General features: G+C 41.7%; 1 protein-coding gene across 2 annotated transcripts; it reads right to left on the minus strand.

Moving 5' to 3' along the window:
* Positions 1-2,014: 2,014 nt before the first annotated feature.
* On the minus strand, positions 2,015-22,433 carry slc41a2b (solute carrier family 41 member 2b). Of its 2 annotated transcripts, none has more exons than XM_078798035.1 (10): positions 21,127-22,429; positions 20,803-20,910; positions 19,965-20,036; positions 19,028-19,172; positions 18,786-18,932; positions 15,438-15,585; positions 14,802-14,881; positions 8,107-8,238; positions 7,871-8,019; positions 2,015-4,367 (listed from the first exon to the last, which is right to left on the minus strand). In XM_078798035.1, the coding sequence occupies exons 1-10, from the start codon at positions 21,661-21,663 to the stop codon at positions 4,182-4,184; spliced, it is 1,704 nt and encodes a 567-aa protein (XP_078654161.1). In that variant the 5' UTR covers positions 21,664-22,429; the 3' UTR covers positions 2,015-4,181. The 2 variants fall into 2 exon arrangements, with proteins under 2 accessions (XP_078654161.1, XP_078654165.1); XM_078798039.1 differs by lacking the exon at positions 2,015-4,367 and adding an exon at positions 7,378-7,753 and having other exon boundaries at positions 21,127-22,433.
* Between the last annotated feature and the right edge of the window lie 204 nt (positions 22,434-22,637).

Below are 22,637 nucleotides of genomic sequence, written 5' to 3' on the forward strand. Positions count from 1 at the left end.
CTAATACTTATAATATGAATCATAATATATGAATCATAACATGGGGGGAACTAGGGCATTTTGCAGAGTGCTTTTCTAGCTATAATAAGCATTGACACCAAAGGGTTAATGATGAATGAGTTTACACCCCTGGTCCATGCTATACTGAGTGACGTCTTACCTATGATAGGATAGTGAAATGTCTATATTAGCGGAAAGATAACAACTGTATGAATTTGAGCTGCAGAACTGCAAGCAAATATGTCAGGTGTCCTAATACTTTTATATTACTGTAACACTGTTTTTCGTTCTGGCGGCATAGCTGAATGCCAATGAGGACCACCCACATAAAGACAAATGGACTGGCGTTTTACAGAACACCTAGTACAGGCTGACTCATCTGTCCTCTGCACTACCTCAATCCATCTCCCCCCTGTCCACATTTCAGATAGTGTCCGTGTAAAAGATAGAGGACACTGGTGGTGGTGGAGGGGTCAGAGGTCACATTCAGGTTGACTGCCAGCCGTCTGAGAGATGAAATATGCATGAGGAGGATGTGGCACAGACTTTTTAAAAGAGGACAGGAAACATTGTTTATGAGAACATGATTAGTATGTAGAGCAATGCACGGCAGCAATGTCACCCTAGGGTGCCAGCAGGAATTATTCCTTTATTCCCCCCCCAAAAAACTTGCATAAATTCAATAGCTTATCTCCAGAAGGGAACATTGTTGTGTCTGTCTAAAATTCGCGCCGGGTCATAAAACATTTAAGGTATCATGAGACTTTAGCTGGCTCTGCATGCACTTTAATAAGCTGCTGGCGGTGTGGAAGTCATGCATGTTCCACTTGCTTACAATGAACCCATCAGTGCCATTAGTGCCGAATGAGCAGTGTGCTCCTTACCGCTATTACAATATTGGGTCTATCACGCAACATAATTGATACTAAATATCCTTGTATCATAATCCATATAGTCGTCCCTCACCACATTATGGTTTTTCAAAAATATATGAATAAATCATGCTGTTTTGTGGTTGAACAATGAGAAAATGTGCATATTTAAGTAAATGCAATGTAATTTGTGCCAAAAATCAAGCATTTAAATGCATTAATTGCAAAAAAAACGTGTAATAAATAAGAAATCTTGCTTTATGGAATCACAGTCGGCTCTGGAAACTATTAGCAGCGATAAACAAGGGACAACTGTGCTCCTGCCGACCCTTCTCATCCTTTCTTGGCTATTTGGGGCAGGTAGGACCTTGCTTCGGATACAACGCAGCAAAATAATAGTGGCCTACAAAATCTGCCCAGCAACAAGCTATTTTATGGTGCCATGTCTTGTGTATGTACCTTTGGTCTAATTTGGATCTAAAAAAATTATAATTTCAGCTACGGTTTGCATAAAACAGTGATTGTTCCCTGCGTTTCTTTTGGGGGTGTTGACTGTCAGCTCCAATCAGACCTCCCCAAACCCCCTTCCTGTCTGCAGGCTTCATGTAAACATAGTGCTAATAGCCCGGAGGGTGATTAGATGACAGACATGCAGGGGATAAGGTTTCACGGGACCTCTAGTTAAGTCTGGGTCAGTGCTGTTGAACTGACAGGCAGCTCTGGAACCCCAAAATGTCAGCCGTTGTAAATAATTGACCTTATTAAGTTTCATGATTAGCAATGCTGGTGAGAAGCGTTACTATGACTGACAGTTGGCAAACAGTGAGCATGAATAATGGAAATGCACGCTACTGTACCGAGCTTTGATCAGATGAGCCTCAAGAACATTGCTTTAATGATAGCGGCGATCTTGCGTCCACGTCTTGTGACCTTGAAGCAGCAGATCTTAATCCCATGATGGCGTGTTAGTTTAGCCTTTTAACCACAACATTCACACGTGAATCAATTTTGCCCCTCAGAAACAAGATACAGCAGCTTCTCATGATACCGGGAATCGATTTTATGCAGAAAAAAAGGAAGAGAAAATGGAAGAACACGTGGAGTTGGTCCCGAAGAGCATCACAACCTAATCAATGGACCCATGAGAGATATATAGAATTTTATTCTAAATACATATATTCTGACAAAAATGTTAAAAGGATATATACTTCATCCACCATATAGCGACAACTGCTACTTTGTCAGTAGCTTTGCCAGCTCTGGCATGAAACGATCAACACTTGGAAATGAAATGAAAGAAAAAACACAAACACAAGACAAAAAACACCTCGTGAGGCACATATTGGAATTGAAGAGAAGTACTGGTTCCTGTCCCTCCCACGTACACAACACTTAATTTGAATGACATACGTACTGTACAAACCGCACCACAGAGAAGGAATAAAAGTAACATTGACATTTCAGTCTGATCACATCATGCTGACATGAAAATGAGAACGGTATGCATGCATGTTGTCGTAACGCATGTGTAAACAATCCACTTCATGTGTGCTACAGTGACCAATCCTGTACTGCATTCATTGCGACAAAGAGGGTAAAATATGTGTATGACTAACAAACATCTCACTTGATTGCGCTGAGCATAGTGCAGACCAACACTGTTTGTATATCACCAGCCAACTTCCACACAGTGGAGAAATACTGCATGTCTGCATTTAACATTGGGTGTATGCTGGTGTGCCAAGTCAGAGAACAGAAAAGGACTGTTCAGCCCACCTTGAAAAGTGTCTACTGTGGAATAATTTACACCCATAAAGTATTCATTTTTTTCAAAATGGATACAAATCTCTCGATTGGCACCCTCCACAAACCCACCTAATGATGCTAAATAAAAAGTAACAAAATCTCAACTGGTGGGTACGACCCAAATATCCTATATCGCTTGCTTCACCGTCATGGGGTGCAAGCCAAGTTTAGGGGCAACTTTGTCAAGCTTGAGCAGGAGGAGGGAAAAGCACTGGAGTGGGTCCCTACTAACACAAAGCTGCAGATATCTGCTGGAGAAGAGCACACCATGAAGACATGTGATGGTGGCTCCGGCAGCCAAACCAGTTGACAACCACTGCTGAAAATGCTCCGATTCAATTATATCAACCACGAGTCTCCTATATCAAAGCAAATAACAATCGGGTTAAAAACAAACATTAGCATTAGCATTTGAAGTCTTGTGAGTAACTTTATCTCCCTCTGCAGGCAGCTGTTGGTGTGAAAGTCATACGTGTAACACCTGCCATAATGTTGTTTACAATCAACTCATCAGCCAATCAATGCTTGCTGAGCAGTTTGCTCCTTAGCATTATTACAACATTATTTCTGGTTGTTGCACAATAGACTTGCTAATAAATAAAACAAAGAGCTATGTCTCCCTTTCCACTTTCCCCTTCACTGCAAATCATTATCCAAGTTTAAAACATGAAGTTGATACCTATGATGAGCTCTCAAATGCCTCTCTTCAATTATCGCCTCATTCCAGTAATAATGCAGTTTATGGAAACAAACACCCTGGCTATAATTTGACAATTGAAGGTGCTTCTATTCCCTTTTTTTAACCCTGCTAGAAGCAACATGGCACGTAAAAAGATATGAGACATTCCAAGGCCTTTATCCCATTTGCTGCACTGTACCTCAAAATATAAACTTTGTAATGAATATAAAGAGGTGATGAATGAGGCTTTAGGGCAGGAGTGTCCAAACTTTTTCCATCAAGGGGCACATACTGAAAATTCCAATGATTCAGGTGTCATTTTGATATTTAAAAACAGGCTAAAACCAACGCATGTAATGTAATGCGTTATAGGTAACAGGCATGGAAACTTTTGTTGGGCCAATAATAAACAAGTGGTGGGCTGGCCACTTTGGACACCCCTGCTTTAGGGCAATCAGGACTCAATTCAATGTGAATTAAATGGTAGGCTCATCAGCATCGCCATGTGTCTTATTAGTAACGTACGGACTAACATATCAGAGAGAATTATGATCTTATTTGGAAATTCTGACCTTTACATCACCCCGATAAGGTACGTAAAAGGTTAAAAAACGAGGACAATCCATCAGTGATTCCTGTGAAGTTGGGGACTTTTGACTGATAGAATAGTTCCAACAGATCTCCTCATGGAAAGGAAGTGCTTTGGTGCGAAAATTGCAAAAGTCATCATGAAAAAAGTCTGGAATCATGTTGTGTCTTGTTCACAGAGAGTTAAAAAAAAAGGCTTTAGTGTACTAGAAGTCAGATGGCGTCAGGCCTCACTTTCAGTCGCCCACATCACTGTCCTGGTCGCCTATGAGCCACAGGAAGTGGAAGCTGAGTGCCAGCAAGGCGGTGCCCAGCAGGTCCCCCAAAGCCGTCAGGTAGGGAATGGAAAAACTGTCAGGGTCTTTGCCGCTCCTCCACATGGAATGTACCATCCAGTCGGCTATGCACAACAGCAGCAACACCTGGACGGACAAACGTTTGGGCATTTATGTGAAATTGTAACAAATCCTTATCTTGGTTTTATTAAAAAGGCATCAGTAAACCTAACTCCAGTGAGCATACATAGTATTCTGGTCACTAGGTGTCAGTAATGTTACATTACCCTAACTTACAATATGGAGTCAGCGATGGATGCATAGTCCAACATGACATATAATAGTGTATAAAAGTTTTGGGCTTCTTTTCTTACTTTACCTTTCTTTACCACTCCATTTCTAAACCTTTCTTACATTTAGAATAAATAAATTGGAGGCTAACTACTTAGCTCAGATTTTGCCATGCTTAAAGCTGCAGCCGTCCCTTCAGAGCCTGCGCAATGTGGTGTCAACAAAGAATAACAAGAGAGTAAAGGCGACTGGGGGTGTTATTTCATGTCTACAGGGCTCTAATATTGGTAAAAATGCTCTATGCTCCAACTATGAAAATAGTCCATTTATTGGCAGGGAACCAATTCACCACAATAAACGAGTAAAACCACAGTTCCAGACACTGGAACGAGTTAACTGTTATGTCCTATTCAAAAATTTGTTTTGAAATACCAACATAACGTTACTGAAAACAACACATCCTGATATTATTATTATTATTATACAGTAACAGTAACAATATTTTCCAAAATGCTAAGAAAAATCACAGCTTAATATATGCATACTGACGTATGGCATAATAGAATAGATTAAGGAGCCAGTTATTCATGTTTGATGATTTATATTAGAGTTTGGTCCAGACAGCCATGTCTAAAAGGATACGTTACTCCGGAAAGTTAGCAAAGGAATAGGAAGTAAATAATGGGAACAAACAACTTGTAGGATCAAGACTGTTGAGATGAAGGATTTTAAGAGTCATAACCCTGAAAGAAAAGCGCAGTGGGAAGAGCGGCAGGCTGTGACTAGTAAGAGTGTTATTCAGAAGTCATGCATGAAGAAAGTGCAGCAGAAAGAAACAGATAAGTCTATTAAAAGATAAGGTGAAAAGTCTATAACTCTAAGGGAATTGTCTGTCCAAGCATCATATAAACCAAAAGTATTGCGGTCATTTAAGGCTATATGCAGCCTTTGAACCAATGGGCTGGTGGTATCTCGCTGTAAGATAGATGGGACTACAAGCAGCATGAAGAGGAAGTATAGTATATATGAATGAAAAACAAAACACAGATTTATCAAACGTGATAACCAGCTGACAGTATAAATCCAGCTTAGTCATTATTAGATTATAACTACAACAAACCTGACGAATGCTATCCGATATTGCTAACAGTGCCTTGTGTACTGCATACGGTGTTGCTGCTATTAATTTAGTATACAATGAGTCATCCAGATGAACTAATATGAAATTGAAAATTCCAGGGGGGGAAATATTCGATCCCCTGTTGATTTTGTAAGTTTATTCCCTTCATCAACCGTACAGAATGTTTTGAAGTTCAACAGAAGATAAAGAATAGCACCAAAAGCATTAACTACATGTTAGAAATAAATTTATATTTGATCCCCTGGCAACTAGCATGCATTCTGACATCTCCAGCACACATGAAGCACACAAATTACTCATGTAATTCAGCTTGGTAAATATGAAGACCATTCATTCATTTTCTACCCTTATCCTCACGAGGGTCGCTGGAGCCTATCCCAGCTGTCAACGGGCGAGAGGTGGGGTAAACCCTGGACTAGTCGCCAGCCAATCATAGGGCACATATAGACAACCAAGCATTCACACTCACATTCATACCTATGGACAATTTGGAGTCGCCAATTAACCAAGCATGTTTTTGGAATGTGGGAAGAAACCGGAGTAAAACCATGCATGCACGGGGAGAACATGCAAACTCCACACAGAGATGGCCAAGGGTGGAATTGAACCAGCATCTGCGCTCTAACCACACGACCGCGGTGCAGCCCTATAAAGACCATAACTGGTGCAATAATGCATTAATGGAAGAAAAGTGAGGGATCAGCCCTTAAAATTACAAGGAAGGAGCTTGTTGATGATGTCAAGAGAGTTGGGAGCTCGGTCACTAGGAAAAGCTTCAGTAACACACCTTGCCGTGATGGACTGAGGCTGCCAGAAATTTGCCAATCAACACCTGAATGACTTAATCAAGACTTGGGAGTATGTGATGTGGTCAGGTAAAACCAAAATGCTCCTCTTTGGCATCAAACCAAACCAACACCATTCCTACTGTCAAACATGGAACATGGAAATAAAATCTCCGTAGGGGCTGTTTTTCTGCTAAGGGTAACAGGAAGAATTAGATAAGATGAAGGGCCCTTGCTATGTAGAATCTTCAGGCAGAACACCAAAGATGGGTCAGTGATGAATCTTTCAGCAGGTCAATGACCCAAAACATACAGCTTATGCAACATAGGGGTGCATTCTAGAAGAAACACATTTAGATACTGGAGTCTGGGGACCATAATCTCATAGAAAAGCTGTGGAGCAAGCTGAAATGTAGAGTTGCCAAGCAACAGCCTTGTAATCTTCAGGATTTGGAGATGATCTGTCCTTCCTGAGATGTGTGCAATCCTACAAGAAACATCCAACCTCTATGCTTGGCAACAGGGTTGACTCCACCAAGTACCACTGTAGGTCACGTTTTGCTTCCAAAACTTTATTTTGAACTTCTATGGAGTCCTCATTTGCAAACTACCCAGAAATGTGGAATGTTCATGTCTCTGTCGGGGTAAACTTACAAACTCAGCAGGGGATGAAATAATTTCCCCTGCTGTAAATTTGGTTCAACAAATAAAATGGGAGCAAATATAGCTTTCACGTCTGCCTGGCTCCTTAATCATAGCCTGAGCAGAAACAGCTGCCAGCACATCTACTCGACTTTTCTAATAGTGTTCTTCACTTTTAATGTTGTTTTCTTTTTCAGAAGGACTATCAAGAATGTTTAAAAGTGTGTTTACTCTTGCACCATACTCTTGTACCTGCACCATATTACTCAATGCATCACAGATTCTGCCTCCACAAAGCTAGGAATTGGGTATTTATTAACCAGTATGATTATTTTGGGGCATTATTGCACCAGTGTCATGGCTCAGTAGTAACCTATTTGCAAGGGTGGCATTGTAGTGGAATTGACATAAATTACATAAGTGGTGCCGTCAATTATCAACTAGTGAAACCTCATAAACATTAAGACAGTTCATGCTGCATTGGAAATAGCAGAGGTAGTTCTTCACAATGCAAAGCATTCCCTCTACCGACAAAACAAAAGAATATCTGATATAGAATAGAACAGAAAAAGAATATTCAGTCATTCTGTCTGACATTGCCTAAAACCACATAGCTCTAGGAATGGAGATGATGCACACAGCTGCATCTTCATCCTGTACAGTGCAAGTGTGAACTGAAAAGCGCATTGAAAGATTAATAACACTACGTCACAATAAATTAATTTTGGCTTTGCATGTTTCCTGTCTATAATGCAAATGGTGTTGCTTCTTACTAATCAAACCATGCTTACCTGCAGCAGTGCAGCAGCCAGGTATACAGACATAAAGATAGGTGTCAGGGTAGTGTGTCCGCTTTTCATCAGGTGAATGGTGTAGAGGAAAATGACGTGACCAGGGATCACCAAAAGAAGGAGTACCTGAGCAGATCTGTGATTGGCTCCTGATTAAATATCAAAACGTAGAGACAAATGTTAATCGTTTCCTTGAGAACTGCTGAATCGTTCAATCACGGTTGTGCGAGACTTACCTGTCCCACAGAACGTGCGACAAGGGTAGTAACAGCCCTTGAACTCATCAGGAACTTCCCCGGGGGTGCAGTGGAAGTGCAGGCAAGTGGAAAACCGGCTGGACTGAATTGCCACCAAGTTACCCCCGATACCTACAAAGACAAAAAAAAAGGTGGTTAATTAATCTAAAGACAAGTTATATGAATTATTCTATACACTAGGTGTCGCTAATGTTACATTGGTAAGACATGACGTAATATTAGCTTACTTTGACACTGCACAGAGTCAGCCATGGCTTGCCCGATATGACATAGTGGAAAAAAAGTTCTCCTCAGATTCCGCGTGCAAGTGGTAAGTGTTCTTCTTACTTACTTCTGGCGGCAGAAAATAATGCTGAGCAATTGTGAGGTCTGACTTATTCATGGAAATGAAAATGTACTCTTTTGAACGCATGTTGTTTTGGGAGCTGAGATCATGAGCTCCTTCGGGCGGCCGAGCAACCATGGCAGCCAAACGCATTATGGGATGTTAGTGTATATTTGGGATATTATATACTTCAGGCTATTAAGTGTTAACTTGCAGTGTGATGACTTTACCCTTCTATCTAAGATGACATCGTGAGTCAGACTGTTATATTGCGTAATGACCTCCTGCGTTTTCCGATACGATGATAAACTCGTGAGATATAAACGTGTTTTGATGATTGGCTCCTGTCAATTACAGAGCTGTCTTGTCCTCACAAACTTAATCATGGGAGTGCCACAAGGCTTTGTGCTCAGTCCAATGCCATTGACTAATCATATTCTGATACGTACAGTGAAGAAAATAAGTATTTGAACACCCTGCTATTTTGCTATTTCTCCCACTTAGAAATCATGGAGGGGTCTGAAATTTTCATCGTAGGTGCATGTCCACTGTGAGAGAGATAAACTAAAAAGAAAAATCCAGAAATCACAATGCATGATTTTTTAACAATTTATTTGTGTGATACAGCTGCAAATAAGTATTTGAACACCTGTGTATCATCTAGAATTCTGACCCTGAAAGACCTGTTAGTCTGCCCATTAGAAGTCCACCTGCACTCCATGTATCATCCTGAATCAGATGCACCTGTTTGAGGTCGTTAGCTGCATAAAGACACCTGTCCACCCCATACAATCAGTAAGACTTTAACTTGTAACATGGCGAAGACCAAAGAGCTGTCCAAAGACACCAGAGACAAAATTGTACACCTCCACAAGGTGTCACCTCGTGGGGTCTCAATGATTCTAAGAAAGGTGAGGAATCAGCCCAGAACTACATGACAGGACTTGGTCAATGACCTGAAAAGAGCTGGGACCACCGTTTCCAAGGTTACTGTAGGTAATACACTAAGACGTCATGATGTGAAATCATGCATGGCACGAAAGGTTCCCCTGCTTAAACCAGCACATGTCAAGGCCCGTCTTAAGTTTGCATATGACCATTTGGATGATACAGAGGAGTCATGGGAGAAAGTTTTATGGTCAGATGAGACCAAAATAGAACTTTTTGGTCATAATTCCAATAAGCGTGTTTGGAGGAAGAAGAATGAAGAGTACAATCCGAAGAACACCATCCCTACTGTGAAGCATGGGGGTGGTAGCATCATGCTTTGGGGGTGTTTTTCTGCACATGGGACAGGACGAGTGCACTGCATTAAAGAGAGGATGACTGGGGCCGTGTATTGTGAGATTTTGGGGAACAACCTCCTTCCCTCTGTCAGAGCATTGAAGATGGGTCGTGGCTGGGTCTTCCAACACGACAACGACCCGAAGCACACAGCCAGGAAAACCAAGGAGTGGCTCCGTAAGAAGCATATCAAGGTTCTAGCATGGCCCAGCCAGTCTCCAGACCTGAACCCAATCGAAAATCTTTGGAGGGAGCTCAAACTCCGTGTTTCTCAGCGACAGCCCAGAAACCTGACTGATCTAGAGAAGATCTGTGTGGAGGAGTGGGCCAAGATCCCTCCTGCAGTGTGTGCAAACCTGGTGAAAAACTACAGGAAACGTTTGACCTCTGTAATAGCAAACAAAGGCTACTGTACCAAATATTAACATTCATTTTCTCAGGTGTTCAAATACTTATTAGCAGCTGTATCACACAAATAAATTGTTAAAAAATCATGCATTGTGATTTCTGGATTTTTCTTTTTAGTTTATCTCTCTCACAGTGGACATGCACCTACGATGAAAATTTCAGACCCCTCCATGATTTCTAAGTGGGAGAAATAGCAAAATAGCAGGGTGTTCAAATACTTATTTTCTTCACTGTATGTTTTTAACACATTTTATGTACAGCATCATAAAACTAGGACACCTGAAAATGATACTTATGGTGATGATTCAGCTAAACACCCTACAAATTACATTGGGGTCATGCATAGTCGCATTTTCCCACCTTTGTGTCCCCCCTTCAGGATTACAGAGTCATGACTGTATAATACTAATATCACTTTTTCATTTTTATTTATTACCTTAACATGAATAATAATTTGATACATTTAAATTAATAAATATGTCTTTACCAACCATTTTGGAAATAAAATCCAGGCCCTAATGTAGTCTAAACAATTAATAGTGGTTTAGGTTACTGTGTGTTTGGCTGTGGGCAAGAATTGGCACGGGGTGGTTTTAGGATTGAGGCGGTAGCGCCATGTAGGTTTGAGGCAAATTTGGCTTATTCGGGTCACTGGGTCTGACAGGAGTGAGGATGAGGATGGTGAAGAGATCTGGGGTTTTAGCAAGGCTGCAAGAAAAGAGGATGGGGTGGTTGGGCTTTGTGTCTGTCTAAACCTGGGACATTCTGCCCACAGGGATACAATATAATGAGAAGAAAAGACATCATTTATCGTGGAAGTGAGCTGTAAAGTTGACAGGTAGCTAATCTGAAATTAAACAAAAAAACACCAAGAGGCAAAGATGGGGCGATGATGAGCCAAGATTAAAAACTCATCTGTATCAATTTACTGTGGTGAGAAAATATATGATGTTTTACAATAACATGACTGCAGTGTTCGCGAACCAGACAGAAAGGTTAAGGAATATATTACAACAGTGCAAAGCAACTACATAATGAGAGAAGCGTCAATAAGCAGATATATGATAGAAAATCTGGAAATAGCCAGTATAATTGGACAATTTGTCAATAGAACACAGATTTGGTGGCTCCTTTCATGGAGTGAGGGGGGGTTCAGGTCCCACATCAGCATGCTTCTGCAAAACAATGGTTAATAGAGGACATTAACATACTAACTAGTGCATTAGATGACTGACAAATACATTAGTGCTAAACAGATGTCCTCTGGTAGCCCGTCTGCCACTAAAAAAAGAGTTGTTTTTTTTGATGAGGAGAATGAATATTAAATGGAGGAATGAAAAATGAAGGCAACATGTTTTATCTACAACCTTTACAAAACATGTTTTAGCTTCACATTTTGTTTGTACTGTATTCACGTTGTTACTTATGTTGTAATATCTACAGTTGTGCTCATAAGTATTTATACCCCCTAGAAAAAAATCCAGCATTCAATTCTTGTCAATTGTGTCTTGGATGTTGGGAATAGACCTTGATTCAGTTAGACATAGTTGTTATGCAACAATCCAAGGCACATTTGATTTGGGTTGACGGGCATTATGACATTTATGATAACATTTGTATTTCATCGCCTGTTCAAAAGTATTCATACCCTTGTCCTCTGGAAGTATAAAGTCATCTGTTTTTCATTGTTCAAGTATTTTTCTACTTGCAAGATGTGTCTTGTTGGTCCCTGCAATGTTATTCAACAAATCCAAGTAAACATTAAGTATAAATTGAGAGGATTGGTGAGGTCACCGTCATTTCGAAGTCCTCGCCAGATTCTCCACCATGGTCAAGGAGAAAGAACTGAGTGAAGACCTGAGGTCACGTATTGTGGATGCACACAAGGATGGTTTGGGCTACAAAGCAATATCCAAGCGCTTTCAGGTCCATAGAGCCACAGTCCAGAGCATCATTAAAAAGTATTCCACACAGTGAAGAACCTGAGAAGACCTGGATGGAAGCCCAAAGTCTCAGCCAGGCAGGCGAGAAAATTGGTACGGGCCGCCACCATAAACCCCCATATCACCACCAAGGAGATGACAAGGGAAGCAATATCTCGAGACAGACACTGCACAGGACATTGAATAGGGCAGGACTCAATGGACGCCGACCACGCAAGACTCCACTCCTCAAACCCAACCACACAAGAGCACGTCTGGACTTCGCCAAAAAACACCTAGACGAAGCCAAGGCATTTTGGTCGTCAATTCTGTGGTCAGATGAGATGAAGATGGAGCTCTTTGGGCACAGAGATGTTGCTTACGTTTGGCGAAAGAAGGGTGAAGCTTTCAAACCAAAGAACACAGTGCCAACTGTTAAGCATGCAGGAGGAAGCATAATGCTGTGGGGCTGTTTCTCTGCGAGTGGGACGGGGAACCTCATTAAGGTGGACGGCATTATGCGGAAGGAACAGTACATTGAGATCCTCCAGCAGAACATCCAGCAGTCTGCTGCAAAACTTGGTTTAGGGCCACATTGGCTCTTCCAACAAGATAACGACCCCAAACATACCACCAAAAAAGTCAAGAAATGGTTTGAGGACAATGAAATTAATGTTTTGGAGTGGCCAAGCCAAAGCCCGGACCTCAACCCTATCGAAAATCTGTGGCGGGAAGTCAAGGTGAAGGTCAGTGCAAGGAAGCCATCCAATCTGAAGGACCTGGAGAGAATTTCAAAGGAGGAATGGGCCAAAATCCCTGTGAAAACGTGCCAGAATCTGGTAGTCAACTACAGGAGACGTCTTGAATCTGTCATTGCAAACAAAGGCTATGCCATTGACTATTAAGTGACATCATAAAGCAGGGTATAAATACTTTTGAACATGAGATGTTTTGCAAATTTGTGAAATAAAGCAGAAATAAGAAAGACATTCGTCTCAAACATTTATGCTGTGTTTGTTAAAACCTGTTGTATCATTTTATGTCATTTGTTGTAGAATAAATGGAATCTAGAAATAAATACAGTAAAGTCTTGTTATATCGATTTTCTCGGGAGTCGGAAAAAATACCGATATAACCGGACTATCCATATATCCGATCCTGCGCCGAACTGCATTAAAAGTGGGCGGATCTTTGATATGGCATGTAATTTTCTCCTTGAGTTCATGGATTGCGTATCTAGCATGCTTTTGTACTACAATAAATTTTGTACTACAGTAAATAAAAATAAACTTACGCTGTAGTGATTACCGGTTACCGGGACATAATTCACCCCGGAACTATCGATAGGGAAGGTGTTGCCACCCGGAGGGGTAGGCCCGAGGGACGGGTGTTTTCCGCTGTGTGTGCTGCACTCTGGTGGTGGAAGTGTGAAAAATAAAGTTGACTGGAAGCAGCCGTTCGCCGTGTTCTTTTTTGGTATTGAAATCCTTAAACAAAGATTGATTTAAGCTGCTTTTGTATCGATATAAGCAGACCAAATTGGCTGGCGGGAGATGAAAAGGGCATTCTAGTAACTGGATTATCATAATAACCGTGTATCGTACTAACGGAGCTAATTATATCATAAAAGACTAGAAATTTGCCGGGAAATGAAAATAGTATCGTAATAAGTAGTAATTCGTTTTAACCGATATCGATATAACGAGACTTTACTGTAGTTCGGAAATACTCCAAAACTGATAGGGGTATGACTACTTCTGAGCACAACTGTACATTTCTTATTTTATTATAAGAGAATACAGCTCACAGTGCAGTTTTTCTTATTTTTCCTAATCAAGCTCTATGCAGTGCTTATCAACTATGCACACATCATCCCTTAACTACAGTGTGGCCTTGCTAACTACATTTTTCTTTAATATGTAATGGTGCATTTCAATAAAGATGAGACTCAATAAAGATCACTCACCCTCGCACATCACAAATTCTCTGATCGCGACCTGGACGCCTCTCAGCGGCAAACTAATTTGAGTCAGAATTGCTTTCCGTCTCGTTGACCGTCTCTCTTTATTAACATTTAATTAAAACCTTATCGCTTGCCGCTGCACCGCCATGGACAGTGCGACTGAGCCCATTAGCGGTGAGAAGTGGGCGAAAGAGGTGCCGGGAGAAAATAGGAGGGAAAATGACCACGATTCAATCTTATTGGGTTGTTTTATTTATGGTAGAGAGCATAGTTTGTGTTTTTTTGATTTAGCATTTATTCTTTCACACCTGAGAAGGTGAAAAACACATTTCCATGCAAATATGCTGGCTTGGCTACAATTTGCAAGTCCATTATAACATTTGAAGGTGAAGGTCAGTATCAGATGATGACTCAGCGTCAACTGACAGTTCTCACGATACAGCTTTTCTCCCAACAAGAAATCTCATCAGGTTTAATCTCCTGGGATCTCAACATCCCTACTGCTTCGCGGTAATGGTGTTAACAAAGTTAACAATACTACAACACATAAACATAAACAGATCCATTTTTCATGAAAAAGACACCTTTGACAGAAGCAGTCAACCATGTATGACGACTTAAACAGGCACGAGTTAGTGACAATAGAAACATGTAAGACCGGGGCTTCAAGAGTTGGTCTAATGTCCCAGGTTGATAAGTAAGTTAAGAACCACCATGATCACCATCAGCCATTTGAGGCATCATCAAGTTGCAGTTGCAAGCGTTGACTCACCATTGATTACCGGAGTGTACACGACAATTCCAGCCAGATTGGGGTCAGACACCGTCTTGTCCAGGATGAGTCCTCCGATGCTGCAGAGGACAACATAATTAAACATAGTTTACAAGCCCGCTTTTACCTGATGCACCAACATGGCACCTTTCCAGCTTAATGGTGCTCAAAAGACCTCGGTGGACCGTTCACATGTTGACGATGCTTCAACACAAACTCAGGCCAGCATAAGTATGAATTATAGTCAAGGACTCTTCCAAAACTAAAGCTGATTTTTGTGTGTGTGTGTGTGTGTGGGCACACTTCTTTATAAATGTTCCAAAGCTCACTGGTTCCACAGTATGATGAAAATAAATAGTATTTGTTTTCAGCTCAAGCTGTAACGCCCCAATTTAAATGGTTTCAAGTGCACACCACTGTAAGAAATGAGCACAAAGGAGGCAAATGCTGTATGGCTAAAGCTCGGCGCTTAAGGGACCTCAGGAGCATCTGTGCTTAGGTGCTGTTGCAATTTGTTCAGAGGATGAGTCATCGGGCAAAGCAGACGCTTGGGTTACAGACGCAGAACGACTGTTTTTCTTCCCTTCTCTTTTAAAGTCACCGGCACACGCCCACACACACACAGCAGGCAAATACCTGCTGATGACCATGGCAGTGATGACAGGCTCCCATCCTGAGTACAGCAGGGTGCGGCTGGCCGGGTGCTTGGAGGAGATGACCATCCACAGAGGGGTCAGACACATGAAGAAGGCACAGACCACAGATGACACGTATGGGTAGGAATCTGGAGAGGGAGTTTACAGTACAACCTTGGTTAGCATAATCAATTCATTCCGGAAGGTCTGACAACCGAAATGAACGCAAACCGAATCAATTTTTCCCATCACAAATAATGTAAATCCAATTTATCTGCTAAAAATGTCAACACGAAACACATTTTTTGAGTTTTACAATTATAGTTTTACATGCACTATATTGGCAGCATAAAGTGTAATGAACATATTATGCTTGATTTCCTGTGATGCCCCTGGATGCATTTCACAAATATTACATTGTGTAAGATAAACAAATCCAATTCATTCATTCATTCATTTTCTACCGCTTATCCCTTATTAAGGGTCGCGGGGGTGCTGGAGCCTATCCAAGCTTTCTTCGGGCAAGAGGCGGGGTACACCCTGGACAGCCAATCACATGGCACATATCGACAAACAACACTCACATTCACACCTAGGGACAATTTGGAGTCACCAATTAACCGAGCATTTTTTTGAAATGTGGGAGGAAGCCAGAGTACCCGGACAAAAACCCATGCATGCACGGGGAGAACATGCAAACTCCACACATAGATGGCCAAGCTGTGAGGCCTGCGCGCTAACCACTCGGCCGCCGTGCAGCCGCTGCAATAGTCAATGTAACTTTTAAACATTGTCTCATCAAAAATAGGACCAGTCAAACTAAAATAACATGTTCTACGACTATCAACTGTGAGACATGTTAGTCTTAAGAAATTCACAAATAAAACGCTGCATATTTCTATGTGGCACAAACAACAAGTAAAGTATGAAACTATGGACTAGTACAGCGAAATTATAAACTGTGCTTATTCATCTGCCGGTTGCGTCTTATTTTGCCGCGTGTGACTCTGGGTGATTCTTCCCCGAGGTGTGATATTGGATTTGAAGTATTAAAAGGAAGACACCTAATTCCCTCTCACAGCGTTCCACAATCATTAGAAATTGCATATTTACAACCCGAAGGCAAAACGTGGAAATAGCTTTTGGACATACCGAGCAAGCAAGATTGTTGTTCTGTGGAGCCTGACACCATGACAAAAAAAAATCCTATTTAAGCCAATATCGGCCAATATCATCAGACATACCTAATTTTCATGCCCACCCCATCTCCCCAACACTCTTAACTGCAATATTTATATCATATCTTGTATGTTCAGCATGTATAACACAAAGCTTTCCAAGACTACCCTTTTGTTGCTTAAGGCTAATTACCCTGAGCACCTGCTTAAAGCCGCCACCCACCAGCTGGATTTTTTTTTCCCCTTGCCAATACAAAATAACTCTGGTTGGAAAACAGTCCAAGGTTTATATCGGGATGGTGTGAAAGTAAGAGAACAGAAAGGGCTGGCTGTTCAGCTGAATACAGGGGCATCTGACTTTTTGGCACATTTAATGAGGCACAGAGGTAGAAGATGTGACCTTCTGGAGAAAAGTTTGAAGATTGCAACAACAATCTTGGTCGCTTGGGCTTTTAAGGTTGCATGGATTTCCTTGCCACCTGTATCAAGTGCTTACTCAAGAGGCGGTTGTTTAGTGGTGTTTCCAGACATGCTAACTGTCCCCACAAACAAACTGGAAATGCTTCTACATTTTGGAAAACAGCTTGAGGGAATGCCCATCCAAAGTAGCCAGTTTGGATGAGCTGGTTGTGGAAGTTTGACTCGGACTCCCAGCTCTGCTTTAAGACCTCTGACCCCCAAGGTTTCTACAGACACATCCCATTAAAATCTTGCAGAGAGTTTTCCTTCGAAGAATGCTGGAAGACCCCACGGGAGACCAACTCCACATTTCTTCAGTTTCTACTCTTGTACCTCATCGTAACGGCCATTTTTCTTATTGCTATTGTGTATATAGGCTATATCAGTGATTCATATACATTTGGTTCTGTGCAACTCATTCCCTGGATGAGGATGTCACAGTACTTGTGCAGCAGAGAAACAGAAAACAAAGCTGATATAATAATCTGTAACTGTTGGGCAACATGACGACTGTTAAAAGTGCGGGTGGTAAAATGGCACAACAAAAAGCTTGAATCGTTAAAGAAAACTTGGAAGATTTTTGTGTCAAATCTGTCATATTTGGCATTGTATGCTACTCGTTAATAGTAAAATCAAAAACTGACCATTCATCTATGGTTGAACGGCAGCTGTTAAAGCAGTCTGTAATTAAAACCGAGTGATGCTGCTTTACTCAGGATTTCATGTTTTCCCCCAATGCAGCTGATCACTTTTTGGTTTCCAGGTGTGAGCGGGAAAAAACAGCCTTTTGTTGCACTTCAGCACGGCTGGACGGGAACAACACGAACATTGTTCAGCAAAGAGACGCAGCCAGACAGCCACTCTGCTGTGGAAATATTAAATCTGAAGGGTGTTTAATAAATTTAGCTCACAGCGTGTCTCTGTTTCTCTCAGAGCAGACATCTGTGTCACGCACTTGAAGCTGACAGGGACAGGCTGTATGTGATGTTTTTCAGAGGAAATATCGCTGACTGTATCCTTGTATTACAAGCAGGTTTGGGTGTGACATGAATTAAACATGTGGAATGTGCGGTGAGAAGAGAGGCGCATCTGTTCTCCACACAGGGAACGGTGAGAGCACAAGGTGAAGCGGCAGTGACCTCTACTGGCTGACTGAGGAATTGCGACACAGAACATTAAGAAGACCAACAACTTGAACGTTGACACGTTTCTCTGTGATGCAAAGTGTGGAGTTTAGGACGCGAGGCAAAGCCACTAAACAGTTGCCCTTTTGTCTACATAACTACCTACAGATGAACGGGTAACTTCTGTTTTAGATATAGGCATCTTACCACTGAGTTAGTTTATCCGTAATCCAAATGATAACGATGAAAGTGGCCTCTCTGTATGTAGCTTGAGACGTCGGTTTACCACTTCACCTTTGCCGAATCAGGAGGGAAGCTTTATGACAATAGACTGATGTCATACGACATCTACAAAGTGACGTTTATGCATCTGACCCATATGAATAAGAATAAAATTATGCACTACCACTCTCTCAGTCAGGGGGCAGTAATGTGTTATGAGGTGTCAAGACGGAGCAGCTGCCGTCAACTGCTTCATCAATGTAAACTTATAGTGCCTGACTTTATAATCCATCACCCATCCAGTTCTTATGGGACATTTGGAACAGTAGGTGCCCCGAATATTGATGTTCAGGTTAATTCACCCACCTAGGCACTTGTAGAGGCCTTGACTTATCCAGGCCAGGATTGCCAAGGTTATGAGGTCACCAAAACTTGCTGCAATAGGGGTGGCAACGTTGTCCGGGTTAATGCCTGTCTTCTTGGAACCCACAATCACGCCCACCATAATGAAACCTAAGCGAGTAAGATGAAGCAATCAGAAGTCCATACTGATTTTGTGTGGAGAGGACAGCAGTAACTCAGCTGGAGGGTCGGAATCAATAGTTTACCTTGCAGCATGGAGGCGATGAAGGCCGTGGCTACACTGCTGGAGCACAGCAGCACGGCGTGGCTCATCTGGAACTTCCCCTCTGGGATCCAGCCAAGAACTACAGCTGCGACAGCTGCCATGAAACCCACTACAGTGGCCTGAACCTGCCGACAGAAGGACAAAGAGGGGGTGGTTAAAAAAAACTATTTACTTGCTGACACTTGACTAAGGACAGATTGTGAAACACTGGGCAAACAGGGATATTATGGCGAGTTTATCAATATGTCGGTATATGAGTAACAGTGTCTGTGCTCAGACTTACTACAGGAACAAATAATTTGGCTTCATTCGACTCCATATTTAGACTCTATGATTCAGCATAACTTTTTATTTGTGGCGGAAAAAAAACACATTTCATTTTTAAATAAATATAAATTGTATTTTCCCATTTGTACTTTTTGGCCACACTAGGTTTACATACTGTATGTGATAATAAAGGATACAATGTCGATATTTACAGGTACTTATGCACCCAATGGCTCTGGAATCATCAATTTTCTATACTACTGTACTTGTTCTGGTGACGGGTAAGCTGGGGCCTATGCCAGTTGACTTTGGGCGAAATGCAGGGTACAACCTGGACTGATTGCCAGCCAATCATACTACACATATAAACAACCATTCATAGTCAAAGTCACATTCACACAATGGACAATGTAGAGTCTCCAATTAACCTGACATGCATGTTTATGGAATGTGGGCAGGGGCAGAGTACTGTATATTACCCACGCATAATTGTGCCGCTCATCTGACAAACTCATGCTCTTGATAAATAGACCATGATTTCAACAGGCTACAGACATTCATTGCCAAGAAGCATTACAAAAAAAACACAAATTTCCACACATTTCAACAAAAATGACATAATTGATGTGTATCCACAGTTGAATGATTACCTGCTTGAGTGCCAGGTTGCCTATTATTAAATTCCACTTCTCTATCGGAGAATCCATCTTGCCCACGTTCACCTGTGTTGGAAACAAACAACAACAGCAAAACAGCAGTGAAGTCACATGCAGCTTTGGTGATTAATTCGCCAAACTAAGTTGTTTTGAGTAATGTTGGCATCTCTATTCAAACACTTGTGGTTTTGAGTTCAATCAGACATGCTAATAGGCTTTGCTCAGAGCTGGTACATCTTGTTTGGTTGGCATCTGGAGGACGTTTGCATAATTAAATATTTCTGTTTCTATGTTACCTAAGTTGGCTGGACTACACGAGAGAAGAAATGCTCCTCAAAAATTGCAGTTGGGTAAGACAGATTTTGTTTCATAAACAAACGATAAAGCCGCAAAAAAGCAGAGACAAAACATGTGCCGACTTGCTTTTCCCATAACAGCACCTTCAGTAAACGCTCCTTACCTGGTTAGCTTTGTTCAAACGCCAACAGGTGTTATAAAGCAAAATATTTAATTTACTAGTGTTTAGACTTTTCTAGCACACTGTGTGCCTTTGAGACATAAGAGAACAACACTGACATGAGAATCTACTCTGCTATGAATATGGGGCTTGTGTGGGGCCAAAAGCAAATAAAGAGATTTCTACGTGCTGCGTTTTGAGGTTTGACAAGTGGCAAATAACAGGGAAGCCCACTGAGACCTGTTGTTAAATAAGGTTTGATTGTAACTTAACCCGTTCACACATATTTCCACTCTGGCTTTGAGTTGTGGACAATTACGCAAATCATCTACGCCGTCAACCTCAAATGTGTACATGTGGTTATTTTGATCTAACCGCTGTTGAGAGGCGTGAGGCCAGCGTCATCTCCAGGTTGCCCTTCAGGCCAAGCAGAGCCGGAACCAGGATGAAGATCTCTGTGATGTACTGGAAAGCCTCCCAGTGCTGTAGGGAAGAAAAGGGAGCAAGGCATGTATTGTTTGACAGAACATATCAGTAATGAGATATTATTTTTAAGGGGAGATCAATTGAAGCATCTTGAATCTGTGACCTTGGGTATACAAACCAACTGCCTTCAATCTTTAATATAAATTCATACAATTAAAATATGGTGCAGACAGAGTCCACAAACCACAGTTTGACAATTGTAGCTCATCTTACCTGCACAATGTCCAGCACCATGCCAGCTGATACAGTTCCAAAGCCAGCCAGCAGGAAAGGCACGATGATCTGCAAAGCCATAGCAAGAGGGGACTCCTTGGGCAGGATATGCACTGCCGCTTCCAGTCTTTCCTCCTCCCCGCCTTCATCCTCATCAGCATCCTCTTCGGACAGTCTCCTCTCAGCCAACATGGGCACCATTTCTGAGTAGCTCCCATCTCCAGAGTCGGATAAAGTCACAGACGACCGAGATGCGCGGTCCAGCAGCCGTCGGCTTTCTAGTTGAGACGGTGCTTCTTGTCTGTAGCCATTCTGGAGGGAAGTGGCCTCATGTTTAGCTCCAAGGTCCACCATAGCCAGACGCTCATCCTGGAGTTTGGTGTACCCAGTTGGCACCATTGTTTGCAGGAGAGACGTGATCCGACCAGATGATTTTAAGGCGAAAGGACTCCGGCCACCGCCTGCTCCACTCATGCGTACTGTAAGGCTAGAGCCCAGGGACTCCCCTATTGCTCCTCCTAGACTCTGGATACTCATGATGGGTCCTCCAACAACAGTGTCTCATCTCCCACAAGCCAGAGTACAAGTGTCAGTCGATGGTGATTTACAAAGGTACAGGTAGGCCATTAGTCTGCAAAAAATACACCAAAAATAAATACTGTAAACCTGCACTGTAACATTTAAATATTAAGACAGCAGTAGTACATAAAGCCAGAGTGTCCAAACAAGAAAAATTAAAGGATGCAATACAATGTAGGTGAATAATACCCAAAGAAAACAACACGTTAGCATTGTGTGATAGCTAACAAAGTAAATTTCTTCATCGTGTGACAATAAACCTCATTATTGATGAATTAACTACATTTTACAAGATGACTACGGCCAATGAAAACGAGCTGAAGGCAAAAAATGGCCCTCGGGCCACACTTTGGACAACTATGCCAAAAAGTCTTAATGTAGCCCTAATGCAGCCCTGAAAGTAATTGGGGCAACAACATTATTCAGGCCCATTTTCTTAGTTTAAAATATCTGACGCCTAAAATGTAAAAGCGTCACACAGCTTCGCCAACGAACCACTAACGTTCAGTACAGTCGTCATTCCGTATTTATGTTCGCGAGCGTTGTGCTGCATTAGCTATAACGTTAGCTGTGTAGAAAATGCAAATGCTGGACCGCTCCATCTACTACTGAGAAAACGGTGACTATTTAGCCCACACAACAACCACATCCTCATTATTCAAGTTGAATTTCATCGACTGGGAAAGTTACCAGTCGTCGATATCGCATCCGAGAAAAGGAAGATGCTAGTGTAGTTTCCTAAATGACAGCCAGCCGCGTCACAGCCAAAGATCGTCTATGACAAAACAATTGGTCACTACTTGAAGGAGCTAATTTTCATGAAATACGTGTGATCACATATACGTTTTTGAAGACAGGAAAATAATATAAACAAGTACATACTTTTTAAGCTTGTATCCTAAACGTTTATATTATACATATATATCCCATGA

This window comes from Doryrhamphus excisus, linkage group LG2 (assembly GCF_037039965.1).
Source record: "Doryrhamphus excisus strain RoL-2023G ecotype Guam linkage group LG2, RoL_Dexc_Guam_v1.1, whole genome shotgun sequence".
In the NCBI taxonomy this organism is placed as follows: Eukaryota; Metazoa; Chordata; class Actinopteri; order Syngnathiformes; family Syngnathidae; genus Doryrhamphus; species Doryrhamphus excisus.